The 24062-nt window shown below is 39.5% G+C and overlaps 1 protein-coding gene and 1 pseudogene across 2 annotated transcripts in view; one reads left to right on the top strand and one right to left on the bottom strand.

The window, feature by feature from the left end:
- POLH (DNA polymerase eta) overlaps positions 1-24062 on the top strand; it is a 33086-nt gene that overhangs the window by 907 nt on the left and 8117 nt on the right. The window contains exons 2-9 of one of the 2 annotated variants that reach the window (XM_012773081.2): positions 3720-3860; positions 4099-4233; positions 7174-7391; positions 17951-18120; positions 21130-21233; positions 22390-22509; positions 22905-23028; positions 23934-23999. In XM_012773081.2, the coding sequence (XP_012628535.1) occupies positions 3724-3860; positions 4099-4233; positions 7174-7391; positions 17951-18120; positions 21130-21233; positions 22390-22509; positions 22905-23028; positions 23934-23999 (1074 nt within the window). In that variant the 5' untranslated portion in view covers positions 3720-3723. Of the gene's footprint in view, positions 1-3719; positions 3861-4098; positions 4234-7173; positions 7392-17950; positions 18121-21129; positions 21234-22389; positions 22510-22904; positions 23029-23933; positions 24000-24062 lie in introns of those variants that run through there. The other variant, XM_012773083.2, reaches the window with a different exon arrangement.
- LOC142871235 (uncharacterized) lies at positions 621-717 on the bottom strand (annotated as a pseudogene).

The following is a 24062-nucleotide window of genomic DNA, read 5'->3' as shown; positions in this document are numbered from 1 at the left end:
ACTTATCCAGTATTTGTTGGTATTATCTGTTCCAGGACACAGAAAAGCCACTTCAAGGTAAAGGAATTTATGACATGTTGTGGTTTGACTGTCCCATTCTGCCTGTTTTAGGTCAGTAGGCAATTGGAATTTATAAGGAATTAATGCTTTGACTATTCTGATTTTCTTAATTCTTCATTTTTGTTTCACTAATCTCCCTGCTTTGTAGTTGCAGAACCTTTTTCTCAGGGTGAAATGTTAATATTTGAAAAACTTTTTTTAGAATATCAGTTGGGTGCTCACTCAAGTGTATAACCTGTGTTTTTCGTATTTAAATCATGAATTACTGGTGTTTCCATAAGTATCTTATTTACTTTAGGTCAGTTGTTCCAAACTCTGCTGCATACTGGAATTGCCTGGAGAGCTTTTAAAAATCGTGGTGTCCAGGTCACACCATGCCAATTAAATTAGATATCAATTTTTTTTAAAGGTTCCCAGGTGACTCCAATGTACAGCAGCGTTTGGGAGCCACTGCTTTATGTTCCTTCTTCCAGATTGCTAACAATGTAATAACATTAGTCTGTATAAGGTTTAATCTTCCAGTCTACCATTCATACCTTTATCTGTGTCTACCCATGAGTAGTATATAATAGTATTTCTTTTTTTTTTTAATCCTTGCACTGGGGCCATGCTAATCTCTGTATTGTTCCAATTTTAGTATATGTGCTACCTAAGCAAGACAATAGGGTTTCTTTTGTGCTTAACACTTATGTAAATGGTAGAAAATCACTGTTAAAACACTACAAAGAGCTGGGTGCAGTGGCTCAAGTTTATAATCCCAGCACTCTGGGAGGCTGAGGCCAGGAGTTCAAGACTAGCCTGGGCAACATAGTGAGACTCCATTTCTACAAAAAAAAAAAAAAAAGAAAGAAAAAGAAAAATTAGTTGAGCATGGTGACACACACCTCTAGTCCCAGATACTCAGGAGGCTGAGGCAGGAGCATCACTTGAGTCCAGGAGTTGGAGGCTGCAGTGAGCTATGATGGCATTACTGCACTTCAGCCTGGGCAACAGGGTGAGACCTTGTCTCTAAAAAAAGAAAAAAGAACACTACAAAGTGATTATTATAGGCAAGATCTACTGATGGGTGCTTAGTGGTTGAAAGGTTGAAGAAAAACAGGATATCTGTTTAGTCTCAAAGTAAACTTGATATTTAGTAGTTACAAAAAAAAAATAACTTCATAGGCAGAAACCTGGCAAAACACCATCTTAACTAACTGATCATGGTTAACATCACTAGTAATAAGAGATATGATGTCATATACTCCTCCCTCATATGGTACACTGAAAAGAGCACATCACTTCCATGATGTTATTGCCCAAGATGCATAACTTCAGTCTAATAATGAGAAAACATCAGACAAACCCAAATTTAGAGACTTTCTCAAAATTAATGACCAGTACTCTTCAAAAGTGTCAAGGTCATGAAAAACAAGGAAAGACTCGGAATTGTCACAGATTGGAGGAGTCTAAGGAGACATCGTGAATAAATGCACTGTAGTATCATATAGTGAATCCTAGAACAGAAAAAAGTAGTGGAAAAACTGGTGAAATCCAATTAAAGTATGTAGTTGAGTTAATATCATACCAATGTTCACTTCTTAATTTTGATAATTGCACAACGTAAAATATTAGCATTAGGGGAAACTGGAGTAGGAGATATGTCTGAAAGTATTTCAATATAAAAAGTTTAAATGTTTTTCATGAATGCTACAGTGTTTATATATCATTTTCTGCTTCTCTTTTCCCTGAGTTTTATACTTGAGATCTGTTTATCAACTAGATTAACTATTATCTCTCTCCCCTAGGGGTGTACATTGTGATTTTATTTGTATTTTTATTTTTTTGAGACAGAGTCTCACTCTGTTGCAGGGGCTAGAGTGCCGTGGCATCAGCCTAGCTCACAGCAACCTCAAACTCCTGGGTTTAAGCGATCTTTCTGTCTCAGCCTTCCAAGTAGCTGAGACTACAGGCATGTGCCAACATGCCCAGCTGATTTTTTTCTATGTATTTTTAATTGGCCAATTAATTTCTATTTTTAGTAGAAACGGGGCCTTGCTCTTGCTCAGGCTGATTTCGAACTCCTGATCTTGAGAGACCCCCCCCCCACCTCCCAGAGTTCTAGGATTACAGGCATGAGCCACCATGCCTGGCCTACATTGTGATTTTAATATGCATTTCCCCATGACTAATGGTGTTGAGCCCATTTTCATGTGCCTATTAGCTGTATGTATATCTTGTTTTGTGAAGTGTTCAGTTCTTTTGAGAATGAATATTCTAAAGCTTTTAATACTTATTACCTTCATAAAATTGTACCAGTTTATTCTTGTGCTAGCAGTACAGGTTGAGTATCTATAATATTATTGTGTATGTATATTGGTTTTCATTCATGATTTCTGGCTCATAACTCCCACAGCCTTTGTTATAATGTTGGGGCCTCAAAGGCCTAATAAAACAGAATCTCTCTCTCTCTTCTCTCATCTTCTGGCTTCCTTTCACCTGCCCAGGGCAGGACTCTAATCTCCCGCCTTTCTGATCATGGGTGAAAAGAAGGGATCCTATCACTTCTCAGCCTTTTGGTTAAGATCAAGTGTAAGAAGGGATCCTGCCCCATACCCTGGAGAAAGGAATGCTGCACGGGGAAGCCAAGAAGAATCTGGACAGATAGGCCTTGCTGGATTTCCCTAGTCTATTAGTATTAGATCATACAGGTTTTTGTTTGTTTGTTTGTTTAGATCATACAGTTTTTGCCCAATCACATTTCTACATGGTTGTCAGTCATGCCTTTCCAATGAAGGCTCTCTAAAAGGCCTAAGAGGACAGGGTTCTGAGAGTTTCTGGATAGCTGCACATGTGGATATTCCTGGAGGGTGGCTCGCCAGGGGAGTGCATAGAAGCTCTGCGCTCCTTCTCACATGCCTTGACATGCCTTGCCCTGTGCATCTCTTCATTTATATCCTTTATAATATTGTTTATAATAAACTGGTTAATGTGATTCCCTGGGTTCTTTTAGCCTCTCTGGCAAATTAATGGAATCTAAGAAGGATGTTGTGGAATCCCCAGTTGGTAGCCAGTTGGTAAGAAACACAGGTAAAATAACCAGGGGCTTTCATTTGATACCAGGAGTAGGGGGCAGTCTTGTGGGACTGAGCCCTTAATGGGTGGAATCTGATGCTATTTCCTGGTAGATCAAATTAGAATAGACCTGGAGAATACCTAGCTGGAATCCATTGTAGAATTGTTTGCTTGTTGGTGGGGAGAAATCCCCACATTTGGTCACAGAACTCTTCTGTGTTGATTGTTGCTAAGTCAGAGAATAGAAAAAAACACTTTGTGTTTTTTCCACTCAGAGTATCTCTAATCTGAATATTTGAAATTTAAAATGCTCCAAAATCTGAAAAATTTTGTGCACCAACATGATGCTCCAAGGAAATGTTCATTGGAGCACTTTGGATTTTGGAGTTTTGGATTAGGAATGCTCAATCAGAATCCCAAATCTCAAACACTTCTGTTCCCAAACATTTCAGATAAGGAATACTCAACCTGTGTATGAAAATGCTTATTGATTCTCGTTAGTTTCTATGCTCCTGTGCACTGGTAACTCATCAATGAAAGAATGGAAATGTGGTTCTCCCTAGCATTTGGATCTTTCTAACTGTCTATAAAACATTGTCTTATAGAAAAATGGCTACTGGACAGGATCGGGTGGTTGCTCTTGTGGACATGGACTGTTTTTTTGTTCAAGTGGAGCAGCGGCAAAATCCCCATTTGAGGAATAAGCCTTGTGCAGTTGTGCAGTACAAATCATGGAAAGGTGGTGGGTATGTATCACTGTTATTGTTATAACTATCATCTACTATTTTAATCTATGGGAATATAATAAAACTGTGCTAGGTCCTGTTTTTGAGATTTTTGAACTGCTGTGTTTGGGATTGAATGGTGGCATCTGTCAAAAAGTTTCTAATATTATGTTTATTACCCTACCTGTGATAAATTTTAATAGTTATTGCTGTGGTCATGTAATATTTTTTACTATTCCCTCTTTTTTTCTAACCTTAGAATAATTGCAGTGAGTTATGAAGCTCGTGCATTTGGAGTCACTAGAAACATGTGGGCAGATGATGCTAAGAAGTTATGTCCAGATCTTCTACTGGCACAAGTTCGTGAGTCCCGTGGGAAAGCTAACCTCACCAAGTAAGAAAAAAGATTGTTTAAGGGGACATAGACGAGTTGAAAGTAATATAATTCGTGGGACTAGGAACTGGTGTTTCAAATTTGTTTTGTATAAATAATATCCGAAAAAGTTCCCTTTGATCAGCCATCTTGTCTCTGAAATGAAAACAGATTTTGATATTGTGTTTCAGGAACAATTCAGAACTGTTATAACCTATAACAGTTGCTGCTTTTGACACCCATTCAGTTTCCTTTTCTTTCCCTTTCTCTTTCCCTTTCCCTTCCCACCAGAGTCTCACTTTGTCGCCCTGGCTAGAGTACCATGGCGTCAGCCTAGCTCATAGCAACCTCAAACTCCTGGGCTCAAGCGATCTTTCTGCCTCAGTCTCCTGAGTAGCTGGGACTACAGGCATGTGCCACCATGCCTGGCTAATTTTTTCTATATATTTTAGTTGGCCAATTAATTTCTTTCTATTTTTAGTAGAGCTGGCGTCGCTCTTGCTCAGGCTGGTTTTGAACTCCTGACCTTGAGCAATCCATCCGCCTCAGCCTCCCAGAGTGCTAAGATTACAGGCGTGAGCCACCGTGCCTGGCCCATTCAGTCTCTTAAATGTTTAAAAATTGGCTGTTAAATTAAAAGTTAATACCAGTCCCTACTTTCTCAATCCAGAAGTCTAAAGTATTTGAAGAAAATAATTAAATTGACTGTGAAGCTGAGCATTTTTCTAGGAAAGGCTGAGTCAAATTGGCTTTCTAGTGCAATATCTAGAATTATTTACCATAATTGAGCAATCTCAAAGGAGATTACTTTTTTAATTTTTTATTTATTTATTTATTTTCATGATGAGAACTCTCAAACTATACTTTTGTTTTTAGATTAAGTTGTCTCTTCACAAATATTGGAAATTTAGCCTTGGAATGGGAGATGTGCATAGACATAGCCAAGTCCGAGGTAGGCACAAGCTCTAGCTATTAAAATAATCCTAAGAGGTAATATGTGTTAAGCACGTGTTACCTATTAGGCACTGTGTTAAGCTCTCTAAAGGCAATATCTTTTAAATCTTATACCGTCAAGTTTGTTTGTTTATTTTTGAGACAGAGTCTCACTTTGTTGCCCAGGCTAGAGTGAGTGCCGTGACGTCAGCCTAGCTCACAGTAACCTCAGTCTTCTGAGCTTAAGCGATCCTACTGCCTCAGCCTCCCGAGTAGCTGGGACTACAGGCATGCGCCACCATGCCCGGCTAAGTTTTTGTATATATATTTTTAGTTGGTCAATTGATTTCTTTCTAACTTTGGTAGAGATAGGGTCTCACTCAGGCTGGTTTCGAACTCCTGACCTCGAGTGATCTGCCCGCCTTGGCCTCCCAGAGTGCTAGGATTACAGGCGTGAGCCACCACGCCCGGCACCATCAAGTTTAAAGAGGTTAAATAATTTCAGTTCACATAGCTAAGTGAAAGACTGAGGAATTACATCTATTTTTTTCGGATTCTGTTAGGTCATTAAAACTGAAATGTCGGCAGAATACAGTGTCTTACACCTGTCTTTAGTCCTAGCAGTCTGGGAAGCCAAGGTAAGAGGATCACTTGAGCTCAGAAGTTTGAAACCAGCCAAAGCAAGAGCGAGACCCTGTCTCTACTAAAAATAGAAAAATAAGCTAGATGTAGTGGTGTGTTCCTGTAGTCCCAGCTACTCGGGAGGCTGAGGCAGGAGGATTGCCTAAGCCCAGGAGTTTGAGGTTGCTATGAGCTAGGCTGACGCCACTGTACTCTACCCGGGGCAACAGAGTAAGACTCTGTCTCAAAAAAAAAAATACCTTGGAGTCATTTGCTCTAGATGCTGTGAACCCAGCCTGTGCAAAAGTGAGACCCCAAAATAGAAAAAATAAAAAAAAATTAGCTGGGTGTGGTGATGCATGCCTGTAGTCCCAGCTACTCAGGCAGCTGAAGCAGGAGGATCACTTGAGTCCAGGAGTTGGAGGTTGCTGTGACCTAGGCTGATGCCTTGACCCCAGGCAACAGAGTCAGACTGTGTCTCAAAAAAAGCAGTATTTCTCTAATTCTGTCATTGAGAATGTTTTAGAGCAAAAATTATACTAGTTTTTATAGATGTCTTGGTGAAGAGATGTAAGTATTTCCATTTTTATGGTAAATATAAGTTCAACAGGAACAGAGAACTTTAAATTGCATATCAGGTGCAAACCAAAGCCAAGAAACTATCTGTATATTGTCATAGAAAACCAGCTATATGGCAGAAGAGCTGGTTATTGTGGTTTGAGTAAAAGGTATATGATGAGACTGTTATCCAGCGTTGCCTGCCTGCCTGGACACATCATTGCATTCTAGGTGTTTATTGTCAACTTGGTAATTGGAACTTAGTATATCCATAAATTATTGGTTGGAGTATGCATATATGTGGTGATGATCAGTTCACACATTAACCAAATTCACCATTGACTGAAATATAAAACCCATATGTCAGTTTGTTAATTTATAGTGAGAAATATTAGCCTGAGGAAGACCAGATACACTGGTTTACTGATGAGTGCAGTGTTCCTTTAAGTTACCTCTTATTTAAGGATGGAATTAGAAGACTGTGTGGTGGATATGTGGGAGGAAAAATCATAGTAAAATGTTTTCTACTTAAAACTAGTTAGAGGCATTTCTTTCTTCTTTAGAGGAATTCTTGTCACATAGACATGTTCATGGTCTGGATGCTTTCTACTGTAGTAGTGCTAGCATTGTGCTAAAAATGTTTGCTTCAGTGGCTCTTCCTTGTGCATTCTTCTGTTATTGACCATCTGCCTGCCAATGGACCTCTTCAGTTGTTCCTATTATCTAGTCTCTTAAGCCACTTGTCTCTTGATTGTGTATATTACTGTTCATTATGGAAGGGTGGGCATGAGACTGACAATCTCAAGATTACCTCTGTTTATTGCCTACATATATGATCCTTATACTTAGGTACCGGGAGGCCAGTGTTGAAGTGATGGGGGTAATGTCTCATTTTGCTGTGATTGAACGTGCCAGCATCGATGAAGCTTATGTAGATCTGACCAATGCTGTACAAGAGAGACTACAAAAGCTACAAGGTCAGCCTATCTCAGCAGACTTGTTGCCAACCACTTACATTGAAGGGTTGCCTAAAGACCCTACAGCAGCAGAAGAGACTGTTCAGAAAGGTACTTCCATAGCATCATATTTCTTCTGCTTTCTGCCTTTGGAACCTGCTTTGCTTGGTCATGTTGGTTCTTGGAATGCTTGAAAGGAAACTTAAACTACAGCCTGAATGAATCACAAGGACTCACATGGAAGGATATACAAATTCTCTTATCTTTCCAGTTATATGAATGTTGAGAAGCTATGAAATCTATATGAAAGTAAATTTCTCTTTATATAGATAGCTAGGGCACCTTAGTGTTATCAATAGAAGATAGAAGACTGACTGGGGACTGCCATCATTTGTAGGTTAATTTATATTATTGTAACTTAGTTTCTTGGTTTCTTCATATGTAAGAAGGATGAGCTTTTATAAGTTATACAGTATTGCTTTGTGTATGTGCTTTTAAATTTGTGTTTTTTAATTACAAGTGACTTTGTGCCATTATAGATCTCATTCTTTTTCTTCATTTTCCTTCCATGGTCATTTTAGACATCTATCCATGTGGTTGTATTTATATTAAGTAATGGCTTTTATCTGCAGCAAAATCCATGGTATAGATTGACCACGTTTACAGATCATTCTCCCTAGTGATGAGTTCATTGGTTGTTTTTAACACACTGATGTTTGTATAATAAATGTCCTTATTTATTCTCTTTTGGACCTTTGCAAGGGTTTCTCTGATAAATGTTTTCAAGGGTGGACTTCTAGGTCATAGGGTATACATATATATTAATACTTAGTTTCACTAAGCACCACCAAATTGCTGAAATGGTTTGTATTCTCTCTGGCAATATGTAAGATTTCCTGTTTTCCCCATGTTCTTTTTTTTTTTTTTGAGACAGAGTCTCGCTTTGTTGCCCAGGCTAGAGTGAGTGCCGTGGCGTTGGCCTAGCTTACTGCAACCTCTAACTCCTGGGCTCAAGTGATCCTCCTGCCTCAGCCTCCTGGTAGCTGGGACTACAGGTGTGCACCACCATGCCTAGCTAATTTTTTCTATGTTAGTAGAGATGGGGTCTCCCTCTTGCTAAGGGTAGGTCTTGACCTGAAGTGATCCTCCTGCCTTGGCTTCCCAGAGTGCTAGGATTATAGGTGTGAGCCACTATGCCTGGCCTCTTTAATGTTTTTTTAAAAATTAAGAATATTTATGTCTTGTAATGTTTCTGCTTCTGAGATCTGGAGTCCAATATGTTATTTCCTTTTTTCTTTCTCAGGTAAATGTTTTTTTTAATAATCTATAGATTTTTAATTTCTTTATTCATTTATTTTTGAGACAGGATCTTACTCTGTCCCCCTGGCTAGAGTGAGTACAGTGTTGTGATCATAGCTCAGTGCAACCTCAAACTCCTAGGCTGAAGCGATCCTCTTGCCTCAGCCTCTCATGTAGCTGGGAATACAGGTATGCAGCACCACGCCTGGCTAATTTTTGTATTTTTTGTAGAGACAGAGTCTTGCTCTTTTTCAAGCCAGTCTCGAACTCCTGACCTCAAGTGCAGTCTTCCTGCCTTGGCCTCCTAGAGTGTTAGGATTACAGGCGTGAGCCACGGCACCGAGCCAGTTATGCAATTGTGCCTTTCCATGAACAGAGGTTCTCAACCCTTTGCACTCGAATGTCAAGTGTGACTCGACACGGTTAGCAAAAATTATAGAGATTACAATTACTCTTTGAATGTATCAATAATTTGAAATATAAAAAAATCCAAATAAATAAGTTTGTATGAAAAGAAACTCCAGTTTTTTATTCTACTGCTGCGCTTTGTAAAATCTGGGGTATTTAAAAAATTAAATCCCGCATAGAATAAAGGAATCGAGAAAAAAGCAAGCAAATACAAAGGGTTAATTTTAATTTGGTCCAATTTATCTCGCCCCCCCCCCTTCATAGATAGTACTATCTACGTCCTATTTAAGAAGTCTTTACATACCCAAAGGTCATGAAGATATTCTTCTGTTTTGTACTAGAAGTTTTGTTGTTCTAGCATTCACATTTAGATCTATAATCCTGTGTGTGTGTTGTGTAAGGATCAATATTCCTTTTTTTATTATGAGTATTCAATTGTTACATCTTTACTAAAGCTTTACTTTTCTCTATAAAGATCTTGTGCATTCATTTGTTAAATTCTTGGGTACTTTAAACTTTTGGTTGGCATTGTGATTTTATATATTTTTGAAACTTTATTCTTGGTTGACATGTAGGGGACTGATAAATGATTTTTAAATAAGTTCATCTTTATTTAAAAGTTCACCTTTATTTACTTGTTCTACCAGACAAAAACTTATGATATAATCTGTATGTAGTACTTTAATAAATAAAAATGAACCTGAAGACTAAAAATGTTTTCTTAGACTACAGTAAAATTAGGGCAATAAAAAACTTGCTCTTTTGGTAATATTATAATAGATTATGATAGCTTTAGATTCCAGATCTAAGAATTTATATAAAAATAGGTCTTTTTTTAAGTTGAATATTATGAAAGTAGTATTCAGTTGTGTCTCCCAGAGCAAAGAATTCTTCACCTAGAGGCTTTTCAACAGTGTCTCCATCTTTTTCCTAGGCATTTCCTAGTGCTTTCCATATGGCTATATTTATAACAGTGTATCTCTACTCTTTATTTGTAACATGTAATTTTGAACTATTATTTTGTAACATTATTTAGAAGAGCTCTTTCAATAAAAACTTTTGAATGTTGGCCATTAACCAAAGGAAACTGTGTGGACACAAATCTGTAACAAGTTAACTTCTTGGGAAAACTAATCTGTGTTACTACTTACAGAAAGAGTACAGATTTGTCCACAAAAAGCTCCAAGAGAATTTAGCTTATTTCTAGTCACAGTGATGAATTTTTCATGGGTTCCATGTTTTAAATAAGATGTAGAATGTAAAGTTTGCTTTTGCTGTTGAACAGTTATATATACTTTTTTTTTTTTTTTTTTTAATGAAGGGGTAGCAGGTTGTGAGTAGGGGAATTCATTTGCCTTATTTGTTTTTGTTGAGACAGAGTCTCAATCTGGCGCCCTGGGTAGACTATAAGTGGCATCGTTGTAGCTCACTGCAACCACCAACTCCTGGGCTCTAAGTGATCTTCCTGCCTGAGCCTCCCAGGTAGCTGGGACTGCAGGTGTGCACCACAACACCTGGCTAGGTTTTTTTTTTTTTTCCTTTCTTTTTGGTAGAAACTGGGTATCACTCTTACTTGGGTTACTCTCAAACTCTTGAGCTCAAGCAATCCTCCCACCTCAGCCTCTCCGAGTGCTAGGATTACAGGTGTGAGCCACCTCACCCAGCCTATATATACCTTTAATGCTTTCTACTGAAGGCTAGTAGCAGAGAACTGCCTGGGAGGGCTTGGGACTTAGTAATTATTTTAATCTCTGATACTGATAATACAGATTTTTTCAAGCTGGAGGCTGTAGATCCTTTAGTTCTCTGGGGAAAATATAATGGACAGTAAAAATATGCCACTTACAAAGGAGGCATGGCTGGGAGCAGTGGCTCACGCCTATAATCCCAACCCTGGGAGGCCAAGGCCAGAGGATCACTCAAGGTCAGGAGTTCGAGACCAGCCGGAGCAAGAGCAAGACACCATCTCTACTAAAAATAGAAATTAGCTGGACAACTAAAAATACATATAGAAAAAAATAATTGGGCATGGTGGTGGCGCATGCCTGTAGTCCCAGCTACTCGGGAGGCTGAGGCAGGAGGATTGCCTAAGCCCAGGAGTTTGAGGTTGCTGTGACCTAGGCTGATGCCATGGCACTCTAGCCCAGGCAACAAAGTGAGACTTTGTCTCAAAAAAAAAAAAAAAAAAAAAAAAGGAAAAAAGAAAATAAAGGAGGCAAAGTAATAGCACACAATGAAAATGTCAAGATTTTGTTCTGGAATTAGAGTCAGAAATTTAATTATAATGAAAGTTTTCTTTGGTGTAGCTTTGTGTACCATATCTTAATTGCATGGCTTTTTAAAAAATATTTGGAATTGTTTTTATAATGCTTTGAATCTGTGGTTCTTTAAAGTTTTTTGTGGGTTATATATTCTTTTGAAAATCTATTAAAGCTATATAGTCCCTTGCTTGCCTCATAAAAATACATGTCTACACATAAGATAGTTTTATATGCAGTTTCCAGGAAATTTACAAACTCTAAAACCCACATACCTCAAAATTAGAGCTAGTCTTATACATTATGTGGATTTCGGCTGCAAAGCATTGTTGAAGAGCTTTGATACGTATATCTGGCTGTGCTGTACTTGGTGGCTGCACCTGTAGTCCTAGCTACTTGGGAGACTGAGGCAGGGAGGATCGCTTGAGCCCAAGAGTTCTGGGCTGTAGTGTGCTCTGCCAGTCGGGTGTCTGCATTAAGTTTGGCATCAATATAGTGACCTCCTGGGAGTGGGGGGATCACTAGATTGCCTAAGGAGGTGTCAGCCAGCCCAGGTTGGAAACAGAGCAGGTCAAAACTCCTGTGGCAATCAGTAGTAGCATCAAACTTGTGAATAGCCACTGCATTCCAGGCTGGGCAACATAATGAGATCCCATCTCTTGGGGGAGGGTAGGAAGATATCTCTGGCTGAAGATGGTAGTATATACCTTCCTTGGCAGGCAAATGTTAATTCAAATGGAAAGGCTCCTCTTTCTTCTATACCTACCTTAGCTATGTACATTTTTATTAAAATATGCCTATGTTTATAAAGAATTCTATTCCTATGTGTGCCTTATGTATATGTTGCTTTAGTGTGTGCAACTTAAATATTAAGCTCTCATATGCAGTGACATTATGTATAGTGTTCAGAACAATGCAGTGTCTAGGAAATGGTATATAATGATAATTTCATATCATATCCCTAAGTTTTTGTATGGTGTGTGCAACTGCGCCAAAACTGGTAACAGAAATTAGCTGGTCTAAATGGATGTAATCTTCCAGAAATTACTTTTCACAGATGTGACATATTACAAATATAGGAAGGGAGGCCAGATATTTGTAATATTTTGATACTAAAGTTTCTGTTCCACTTTGCCATCTTCCTTCTTAGTGGACTAACTGCAGTCCAGTTTAGCCATCCTGCATTTGCAACTTTGTACTGTAATAATTATGTAAAGCTTGGCACAGTGGCTCATGTCTGTAATCCCAGCACGAGTCTAGGAGTTTGAGGCTGTAGTGAGCTATGATGGCACTACTGCATTCCAACCTGGGTGACAAAGTGAGACCCTGTCTCTAAAAAAAAAAGTTATGTATGTGGAAAGTTTAAGTAGTAGGGTTTACTTAAAATAATTCTCAAAAATTTCTAGCGTGGCCAGGCACGGTGGCTCACGCCTATAATCCTAGCACTCTAGGAGGCTAAGGCTAGAGGATCACTTGAGCTCAGAAGTTTGAGACCAGCTGAACAAAGAGCGAGACTCCATCTCTACCAAAAAGAAAGAAAAATAAATAAAAATAGAAAATTAGCCAAGCATTGTGGTGAGAGCTTACAGTTCCAGTTATTCCAGAGGCTGAGGCAGGAGCATCACTTGAGCTCAGTAGTTTGAAGCTGCAGTGAGCTGCGATGAGCCCACTGCACTCTACCCAAGGTGACACAGTGAGACTCTTTCTCAAAAAAAAAAAGTACATAAAAAATTTCCAGGCCGGGCAGTGGTGGCTCACGCCTAGCACTCTTGGAGGCCGAGGCAGGTGGATTGCTCAAGGTCAGGAGTTCAAAACCAGCCTGAGCAAGAGCGAGACGCCATCTCTACCAAAAATAGAAATTAATTGGCCAACTAATATATATAGAAAAAATTAGCCGGGCATGGTGGCGCATGCCTGTAGTCCCAGCTACTTGGGAGGCTGAGGCAGGAGGATTGCTTGAGCCCAGGAGTTTGAGGTTGCTGTGAGCTAGGCTGACGCCACGGCACTCACTCTAGCCTGGGCAACAAAGCAAGACTCTGTCTCAAAAAAAAAAAAAATTCCAGCACTCATTTGTTTTCCCTTTGCTTGCTCTTAATTCATTTCTTTATAAGCACATACTAAACATCTTCTGAATGCATATTATATGCAATAGTTGTGAATAGTATAAGAAATTACAAATTAACTGTCAAAAAAAAGTAGGTTGTGCGAAGTTAGACTTCTTGTTGGCATTGAAGACATTGTACTGCCAGGCATGGTGGCTTACGCCTGTAATCCTAGCACTCTGGGAGGCAGAGGCGGGCGGATTGCTTGAGGTCAGGAGTTCGAAACCAGCCTGAGCAAGACCCCATCTCTACCAAAAATAGAAAGAAATCAATTGACCAACTAAAAATATATATACAAAAAATTAGCCAGGCATGGTGGCGCATGCCTGTAGTCCCAGCTACTCGGGAGGCTGAGGGAGTAGGATCGCCTGAGCCCGGGAGACTGAGGTTGCTGTGAGCTAGGCTGATGCCATGGCACTCACTCTAGCCTGGGCAACAAAGTGAGACTTTGTCTCAAAAAAAAAAAAAAAAGAAGACATTGTACTGGAAGTTCAAGACAGTATAATCAAACAGAAGAGGAAATAAAAGGTATACAGATGTGAAGGAAGAACTGTCCTTCTTTTACAAGTGACATGACCATGTTTGTAGAAAATCCTAAGTAATCTACTCCCAAAAAACATTAGAATAAGTTTTTAGCAAGGTTGCAGGGGTCAAAGTAAATATGGATTAATAGTAATTCTACATACTAAAATGGAAAATTGAAATTTAAAAATCATGAAGTAGGTCAGGTATGGTAACTCACATCTGTAATCCTAGCACTTTGGGTGACGAAGGCAGAAGGATCACTTGAGCCCAGGAGTTCAAGACTAGCTTGGGCAACATGTGGAGACCCTGTCTATACCAAAATAAAAATAAGATTATCCAGTGTGGTGGCACATGCCTGTAGTCCTAGCTACTTAGGAGGCTAAGGCTGAAGGATCACATGAGCCCAGGAGTAGAGGTTACAGTGAGCTATGATCTTGCCACTGCACTCCGGCCTGGACTACAGAACAAGACCTTGTATCTTAAAAGAAAAAAAAAGAAGAGGCACAGATTAATGGTATAGAATAGAAAGTATACAAGTAGATCCTTGCATTTTATTTTTGACCATTTGGTTTCCACAAAGGTACCAAGATAATTCAACAGGAAAAGAAAAGTCTTTCTCAGCTTTCATAGGCATTTAACACCAAAATTATCTGATGGATTTTTTTGTTTTCTTTTATTTTGAGACAGAGTCTCACTCTGTTGCTGGGGCTAGAATGCCATGGCATCAGCATAGCTCACAGCAACCTCAGACTTCTGGGCTCAAGCGATCCTCCTGCCTCAGACTCCTGTGTAGCTGGGACTATAGGTGTGTGCCACCACGCCCAGCTAATTTCTTTCTTTTTTTTAAGTAGAGACGGGGGTCTCGCTCTTGCTTAGGTTGGTCTCGAACTCTTGAGCTGAAGTAATCCTCTGGCCTTGGCCTCCCAGATTACTAGGATTACAGGCGTGAGCCACCTTACCTGGCCCCAAAACTATCTGAATTTTGTCCCTGTAGTCTACTTCAAAGTATTGAAGAAAAATCAAAGTTTCACTGATTATTCTTATCAACTAGAAAAAAGGGGGTATAAAAAAAGTTATTGTAGGGAAACAAGGGAAAGCGCTTATCTTCTGTGGTCCTGTTCAATTCATATGGATATAGGGTGACAGAGGATTGCCACATTACTCAATCCAGGAGAGTAATGATAAAAAAAAAGTCTAAAGCAGAGAAAATTTAGCTCTGCTTAAAAGGAGTCTTGGGCCAGGTACAGTAGCTTATGCCTGTAATCCTAGCACTGTGGCAGGCAGAGGTGGGAAGATCACTTGAGCTCAGGAGTTCAAGACCAGCCTGAGCAAGAGAGATACCCAGTCTCTACTAAAAATACAAAAATTTGCTTGGCGTTGTGTTGAGCGCCTCTAGTCCCAGCTACTCAGGAGGTTAGGGCAAGAGGATTGGTTGAGCCTAGGAGTTTGAGGTTGCAGTGAGCTATGATGACACCACTGTACTCTATCCAAGGTGACAGAGCAAGCAAAACTATCTCAAAAAAAAAAAAAAAGAAGATTCTGGAAAAACCCACAATTATAAAAAATTATTAATATTTTTATGTTCCCCAAAGGTAATAAATTGTTTTAAGTGATTGATGTCATAGTGGTATTTATTCTTAATATGTATAAGGCACTGTGCCAAGGAGCTTTTTAAAGAGATATATCTTTTAATCCTCACAGCAATCCTGTGAATTGCAGTTTGAAGATAAGGAAACTGAAGCTTAAAGGATTATGTAACTTGCCCGTAGTCATATGGTGTTAGTAAGCTAGTAAGCTAAAGGACTTTAATGGGGCACCCCAAATTAGCTAGAATAATTGGAAGAGAGGATTTCATGATAGATGAGATTTGAGATAAGCCCTAAAGTATAGGTAAGATATATTTAAGCAAAGGAGAGGAGAACAGAGGTAAGAAATAAGAGTAGGGAGGCAGAATAAGTGATGTCTTAAGGTAGAAACATGGTATGTTCAGGAAATTGTAATGGCAGTTTTGAACAGCAGATAAGATGGATAACAGTGGTATTACTTAAGTTGAGGGAATCATGTAGGATGCATTCAGGGAGGGGGGGAGTTTAGGAGGTAAAGTGGTCTAGGCATGAATAAAAAATCTTGGTCAAGAATACAGAAAACTTGAATAAAATAGAGTGAGTTGCAATGGATATGTGAAATATTTCGAAGTGGGCTTTGTTGACCAAAATGGCTGCATAATGGGGAATGAAAGAAAAGAAGCCAATATTACTTGGATTTTAAACCTTTAATAGAAATAGGGAGTTGGTTGGGAAAGAGAACCTTTGAAGAGATATAAATTTGGTTTTAGTTATGTTCAGCTTGAAACTATAATGAAAAATTGGAGAAGAGTTATTTTGTAGGGAGGTGGAAATAAAGGATTAGAGTTTAAGTAAGTTTGGGGGTAGAGAGAAATTTACATGTACTCAGCATAAGTGAAATATTTTCAAGGCCCTGAGTCCAAAGGTACATCTAACTTAAAACAGCTTGTCAGGAGAATAAATCTTATACTGCCTCTGAATGGATTTTAAGCTACTCAACTGGAACCAGCCTCTAAAAGTATGTAAATGCTAATGTAAGTTTATGTTGAAACTTAAATTTTTTTTTTTTTTTTTTTGAGACAGAGTCTCGCTTTTGTTGCCCAGGCTAGAGTGAGTGCCGTGGCGTCAGCCTAGCTCACAGCAACCTCAAACTCCTGGGCTCGAGTGATCCTTCTGCCTCAGCCTCCCGGGTAGCTGGGACTACAGGCATGCGCCACCATGCCCGGCTAATTTTTTATATATATCAGTTGGCCAATTAATTTCTTTCTATTTATAGTAGAGACGGGGTCTCGCTCTTGCTCAGGCTGGTTTTGAACTCCTGACCTTGAGCAATCCGCCCGCCTCGGCCTCCCAAGAGCTAGGATTACAGGCGTGAGCCACAGCGCCCGGCCTAAAACTTAAATTTTGAATAGTTTCTAATTGAATAACAATAGAATTCTTGGAGATGTTCAAGGGGAAGTACAAGGAAGAAAATGCAATAGAACTATGGAGAGAAAATGTATTTTTTAATCATTGCTCATGAAAGATGACATTAATACAAAATATTTGTTGCATATTAGCACCACAAGGTTCAGCTTTATGCAGGCATAGTGTGTGCCTGTAGTCCCAGCTACTCTGGAAGCTAAGGCAAGAGGATTGCTTGCACCCAGAAGTTTGAGTCTATCCTGGCAACCTAGGTAGATCCCATCTCTCTCTCTCTCTCTCTCTCTTTTTTTTTTTTTTTTTTTTTTGAGGCAGGGTCTCACTCTGTTGCCTGGGCTAGATAGCAGTGGTATCTTCATAGCTCACAACAACCTCAAACTTCTGAGCTCCAACGATCCTCCTGCCTCAGCCTCCTGAGCAGCTAGGACTACAGGCACACACTACCATACCCGGATAATTTTTGTATTTTTTGTAGAAACTGGTCTTTACTTTTTTATTTTATTTATTTCTGAGACTTTGTCACCCTGGCTAGAGTGCAGTGACATCATTGTAGCTCACTGCAACCTCAAATTCCTGGGCTCAAGTGGACTACAGGCACGCACCACTGTGCACGGCTAATGTTTATTTTTAGTAGAGACGGGGTCTCACTCTTGCTCAAGCTGGTCTCGAACTCCTGTCCTCAAGCGATCCTGTGGCATTGGCTTCCCAAAGTGCTAGGATTACAGGCAAGAGCTAGAAACTGGTCTTGCTCATGCTCAGGCTGGTCTTGAAATTTTGGCCTCAAGCGATCCTCCCATCTTGACCTACCTAAGTGCTAGTATTGCTGGTATGAGCCACGGGGCCTGGTCTGACCCCATCTCTTAAGAAAAAAGAAAATATGTAAAAAGGGTTAGCCTGTGCGAAGCTGAGGCTTCTGGAAGCGGTCTAAAGGAGAAAGTGATCTCTCTTGTAAGCAATCTTCAAAACTGGCTGCGGTGTAGTCTTCTAAACCTGCATATCTAAAGTACCTGAAATCTAAGCATTTCTGCATTACGTAGCACAATTAAATGATTTTTAAAAATGCCTAAATGTGACCTCTCAACTTTTTTCAGAGAAGATGCGAAAAGAAGGTTTATTTCAATGGCTTCATTCTCTCCAGTTCGATGACATGGCCTCTCCAGACCTGCAGCTCACCGTGGGAGCAGTGATTGTGGAGGAAATGAGAGCAGCCATAGAGAAGCAGACTGGTTTTCAGTGTTCAGCTGGAATCTCACATAATAAGGTAAAGGCCAATAGTAGATTTCAAAGAGAAATATCCATATCTTCAATACACCAAGGATAGTGGGACATTTAAATTATTACACATATACTTTGAAAGGGGTTTCTGCTTAAAATTCATGTTGAGGCACACATAAAATCTTAAGTAATTCTTTAACATGGCAATTGACATTAAATATGTACTTTTCTAAAAGGCTGGATGAAAAATTACAGAAAATGCTTATTTATATAGTTACATTTAAAGTATAGTCAGCCCTCCATATCTGCAAGTTCTACATGTGTAGATTCAACCAACCACAGATTAAAAATATTTGGAGGGAAAAAGCCCAATAAAACAATAATAAGAAATAATACAAATGAATAAACAGTACAGTATAACAGCTATTTACATAGCATTTACATTGCACAGTATTAGGTATTATAAGTAATCGAGAGATGATTTAAAGTATACATGAGGATGTGCATAGATTATATGCAAATGCTACACCATTTTATATAAGGGATTTGAGCAACCCCAGAGTTTGGATTAGGGGTAGGTCCTGGACCCAATCCCCTGTGGATACTGAGGGATGACAGTATTTACTTAATGATTCAACTATCTATAGAAGGAGGCTGCTTGACTAAGGTGAGTAAGTTCCTGAAAAAAAAGAAAAAAGAAAGGAGGCTAGTCTTTGAACTTTTATATATTAACCTATTTCTTTCATTTTCACTTGCTGAATACTTTTGTATTGTTTTCTTATGTGGAGTTGCCTGGTTGTTTTTTGTGTTTGCCTATTCCCCTTTTCTAGTGAGAGCAATGAGAGAAATGGAATAGTAAACTTTTATTAATTTGGACCATTATTTTCATTTAGGGAACAAACAATTCTCAACAATTCAGAAGCAGAATAAATGGCTTTATGATTAATTATGAATAAAGTTCAGTGAGAACCTGGGACCTTCATCTCTTTCTGACAAAGACTCAATGATTAGACACTTCTCCCTTCCCTCCAGTAGGAGGAAAATTGCCAAACTGCCCAGCAAAATTTTTTGTTTTGTTTTCTGATTAGATAGAGGGAGAGGAAACAACAGTCCCAGTGTAATTTAAACCAGATGAAATGTTGCCTAATAGAAGTTTTTATTTTTATTTATTTATTTATTTTTTTTTTTTGAGACAGAGTCTCGCTTTGTTGCCCAGGCTACAGTGAGTGCCGTGGCATCAGCCTAGCTCACAGCAACCTCAAACTCCTGGGCTCAAGCAATCCTCCTGCCTCAGCCTCCCGAGTAGCTGGGACTACAGGCATGCGCCACCATGCCCGGCTAATTTTTTCTATATATATTAGTTGGCCAATTAATTTTTCTATTTATAGTAGAGACGGGGTCTCGCTCTTGCTCAGGTTGGTTTCGAACTCCTGAACTCAAACGATCCGCCCGGCTCGGCCTCCCAGAGAGCTAGGATTACAGGCGTGAGCCACCGCGTCCGGCCTCTAATAGAAGTTTTTAAAGAATCTCTCTATTCTCAGGTGAGAAGTAAAAAGAATCTCTCTAATGAATTTAAAGAGTGATTTATGTTTTTCCTATCAATTGTAATTTGCAAAATGATACCACTGAAGTGCTTTACTCTTTGTAAAGAGTTCTAGAGGCTCGTGCAGTGGCTCATACCTGTAATCCTAGAACTTTGGGAGGCCAAGACAAGAGGATCACTTAGGGCCAGGAGTTCGAGACCAGCCTGGGCAACAAGGAGACCTTGTTTCTACAAAATAATTAAAAAACAAAACCAAAAAACAACTAGCCAGGCATGATGACACATATCTATAGTCCCAGCTCCTCAGGAGGCTGAGGCAGGAGAATCACTTGAGCCCAGGAGTTTGAGGTTGCTGTGAGCTATGATGATGCCACTGCACAATAGCCCAGGCAACAGAATGAGACATTGTCTCAAAAAAAAAGACTTCTCATGGCCAGATGCGGTGGCGTACGCCTGTAATCCTAGCACTCTGGGAGGCCTAGGCAAGGATGGCTCAAGGTCAGGAGTTTGAAACCAGCCTGAGCAAGAAGAGCCGAGACACTGTCTCTACTAAAAATAGAAAGAAATTAATTGGCTGACTAAAAATATATAGAAAAAATTAGCTGGGCATGGTGGCTCATGCCTGTAGTCCCTGCTACTCGGTAGGTTGAGGGAGAAGGATTGCTTGAGCCCAGGAGTTTGAGGTTGCTGTGAGCTAGGCTGATGCCACAGCACTCTAGCCCCTGCAACAGAGTGAGACTCTGTCTCAAAAAAAGAAAAAAAATGCAGTAAATGGGGTAGGGTAAAGCAAGTTTGTTTCAGCATTATTATATGGACACACTGAAAAATGCATCTTTTTTTTTTTTTTTTTTTTTTGAGACAGAGTCTCACTTTGTTGCCCAGGCTAGAGTGAATGCTGTGGCATCAGCCTAGCTCACAGCAACCTCAATCTCCTGGGCTCAAGCAATCCTGCTGCCTCAGCCTCCCGAGTAGCTGGGACTACAGGCATGCGCCACCATGCCCGGCTAAGTTTTTTCTATATTTAGTTGGCCAATGAATTTCTTTCTATTTATAGTAGAGACGGGGTCTTGCTCTTGCTCAGGCTGGTTTCGAACTCCTGACCTCAAGCAATCCGCCCGCCTCGGACTCCCAGAGTGCTAGGATTACAGGCGTGAGCCACCGCCCCCAGCCTGAAAAATGCATCTTACTTGAGTTTCTTCTGCACCTTCCACTTTTTAAACCTCTTGAAGTGGGAGGAGCTCAGGGAATAGACGGTGGAAGAAAATGGCTAAAGGAAAACCAAGAATGGAAGAGATGTGGGAAGAACAATTAGAATAATGATAATGTATCATGTTTTCCACTGAGAATGTTGTGAGACACCAAGTTTTAGAGATGTCTTAAGTTTCTGGTTTTATTTGTATTTTTAATGTTGAAGCCATTATTTATAGCCCTTAAGCTTTGTGTATGTGTTTCAGTATTCACAAACTTGGTGGATTAATAGTATTGAGATTTTTACACTTTCTCTGCTTCCAGGTCCTAGCAAAACTGGCTTGTGGACTAAACAAGCCCAACCGCCAGACCCTGGTCTCACACGGGTCAGTCCCACAGCTGTTTAGCCAAATGCCCATTCGCAAAATGTAAGTATTCAGGAAGCACCTTAAATTTCACTCATTTCCATGTAAAGACACTCTGGTTGTAGTTTCATCTATTCTTTATGAAAGACTGGAGCCAGGAAAAATAGGTACCAGGCAGTTAAAAGGGCAGCAACACAGAACATTTTGTAAAACACATTGAGACTTTTTCTTTTCTTTTTTTCTTCTCTCTTTTTTTAATCACTGCCTGCTATGTGATGAGAGTTTTTTCTTAATGAACTTTCAGTTCTGTATTATCTGTGGCAGTTATTGAATCCTGAATTTTAAAATATGAACCAAGTGTTAGCTATATGTTTAACAATCCCTCTAGACTTTTTATTCAAGTCTGTTATTAAATAACAAATAGCAATTTTACTTCTTTTCTTTTCTCTAATTTCAAATCAGGATGTTCAAGGCTGCTGAATTGCTCCCAAAGTAGGCATTAGAGAAGAAGCCAAATCAAATAAATAAGTAGATTGTGCCTACCAATGTCTGTCTTTCACAAGGGCTTATAATATTGTTTTTCTTTTGTTTTGTTTTGGAGACAGAGTCTTGCTCTGTTGTCCTGGGTAGAGCACAGAGTGCAGTGGCATCATCAAACTCATAGCAACCTCCAACTCCTGGGCTCACGCCTCCCTAGTAGCTAGGATTATAGGTATACACAACCATGCCTAGCTAATTTTTCTATGTTTTGTAGAGATGGGGTCTCGCTATGTTTCTCAGGCTACTCTTGAACTCCTGGGCTCAAGCAGTCCTCCTGTTTCAGCCTCCCAAAGTGCTAGGATTATGGATGTCAGCTACCATGCCCAGCCTAGGTTACATATTAAGTAAAGTTTTAGTCATGGAAGGGAATTTTTTGGGGTTTGGAATTTTACTCCCCAGATGTGACAGTAGGTTTTGTACAATTGAAACTTTTATAAGCCATTGACTTGACAGCTAATTACTATCTTTAACTTTTTGTTTATGTTATAAATCTTCTTCTCAGGTCCTCTCAGAATATTTGAATTCCCAGATAGTCTTAGGCTGAAAAATTTAGAGTCTACATGCTCTCATTTTTCCTGAATCTTTTGGAGAGCTGCTTATAAAAGCAGAATGCCTATGTTTGCTGCCAACTAAATATTTATGATATGATCTATCAGTTCTTTTTCTCCTTTGTTATCAGCCGTAGTCTTGGAGGAAAGCTGGGGGCCTCTGTCATTGAAATCCTAGGGGTAGAATACATGGGTGAACTGACCCAGTTCACTGAATCTCAACTCCAGAGTCATTTTGGGGAGAAGAATGGGTAAGTGATTATATGTTTTCAATCATAACCTTTATGGAGATGTTAGGTTCAAGTATAGACAAAAGCATCTAGTAAAATCCAGACCTATTTTTAGGTTAACATTTGTGTTTTGAGGTAATTTCACTGGTCCTTCTTGCTTTAAAATATTAGATCATTATGGCCTACTATTCTAGAGTAGTTTTTCATGTACCTGGGTGGTTGATAGATAGGAATTGTTATTTTGATGCCTGGGTATATACTACTATGCGTACATCATTCACACGTGCTAAGATGTTATGTTCACTAAAAATCACTATAATGTGATTATATCACTATAATATGATATAGATGTTTTGTTTTGTTTTCACAGATTAATCATTTACTTCCACCTTAAAGTTCTTTGCTGGTTTTATTAGGTCTTGGCTATATGCCATGTGCCGAGGGATTGAACATGATCCAGTTAAACCCAGGCAACTACCCAAAACCATTGGCTGTAGCAAGAACTTCCCAGGAAAAACAGCTCTGTCTACTCGGGAACAGGTAAGCTGGCATTCTTAACAGAACACTGCCTCTTTTAAAGGGCTTAATGGATAGATTTTGGTAGCTGTGGAAGGTTTAATAGATTAGATGGGACCTTTATAAAGTATGAAGAGAACAGAAGTTCCTTTCTTGTATTTAAAATTAACTAGTTTAGGCCAGGCGCGGTGGCTCACGCCTGTAATCCTAGCTCTCTGGGAGGCTGAGGCGGGTGGATCGTTTGAGCTCAGGAGTTCGAAACCAGCGTGAGCAAGAGCGAGACCCCATCTCTATTATAAATACAAAGAAATTAATTGGCCAACTAATATATATAGAAAAAAATTAGCCGGGCATGGTGGCGCATGCCTGTAGTCCCAGCTACTCGGGAGGCTGAGGCAGTAGTATTGCTTGAGCCCAGGAGATTGAGGTTGCTGTGAGCTAGGCTGACGCCACGGCACTCACTCTAGCCTGGGCAACAAAGTGAGACTCTGTCTCAATAAATAAATAAATAAATAAAAAACATAAAATTGACTAGTTTAACTTGTGATTTATTACTTTTTTTCTTTCTTCCATCTAAAAAGAAATAAAATGGAACTGACTGAAGTTGAAAGTGGAATTTCTTGGTTTTTTAGTAGGTAGAAACTTGGAAAGTGTAGGATATTATGCCTCAAGTTTGGGTCTTTTTTCTCAGAGCTGGAACATGCCTGAAATTCACCTGATGGCATGCCAGCAGGAAAAGAAAATGAAAATCTTGAGGTAGGCAGGACAGAGAACTGAGAAAATTGCTATGATCTGGTGATCGCTTGATTATGGGGGGGAAACTTTGGTGCACAGTTTTGTTTGGGAGAGAACTGAACAAATCCACTGTCTAGTTCTATAATAGACCTAGAGTATTTAAATGAACATCAAAGTATCAATACTTTTTTTAGGTACAATGGTGGCTTTTGCAGTTAGCCCAGGAACTAGAGGAGAGACTGAAAAAAGACCAAAATGATGTAAGATTTTCTTTCTTTATTCCTGGGGTGGGCTTTGGGATTTAAATATCAGTGCTCTTTATG

This window comes from Microcebus murinus, chromosome 5 (assembly GCF_040939455.1).
Source record: "Microcebus murinus isolate Inina chromosome 5, M.murinus_Inina_mat1.0, whole genome shotgun sequence".
Classification (NCBI taxonomy): domain Eukaryota; kingdom Metazoa; phylum Chordata; class Mammalia; order Primates; family Cheirogaleidae; genus Microcebus; species Microcebus murinus.
Note: the sequence above shows the minus strand (reverse complement) of the source record. Positions and strands in the feature narration are given on the sequence as shown.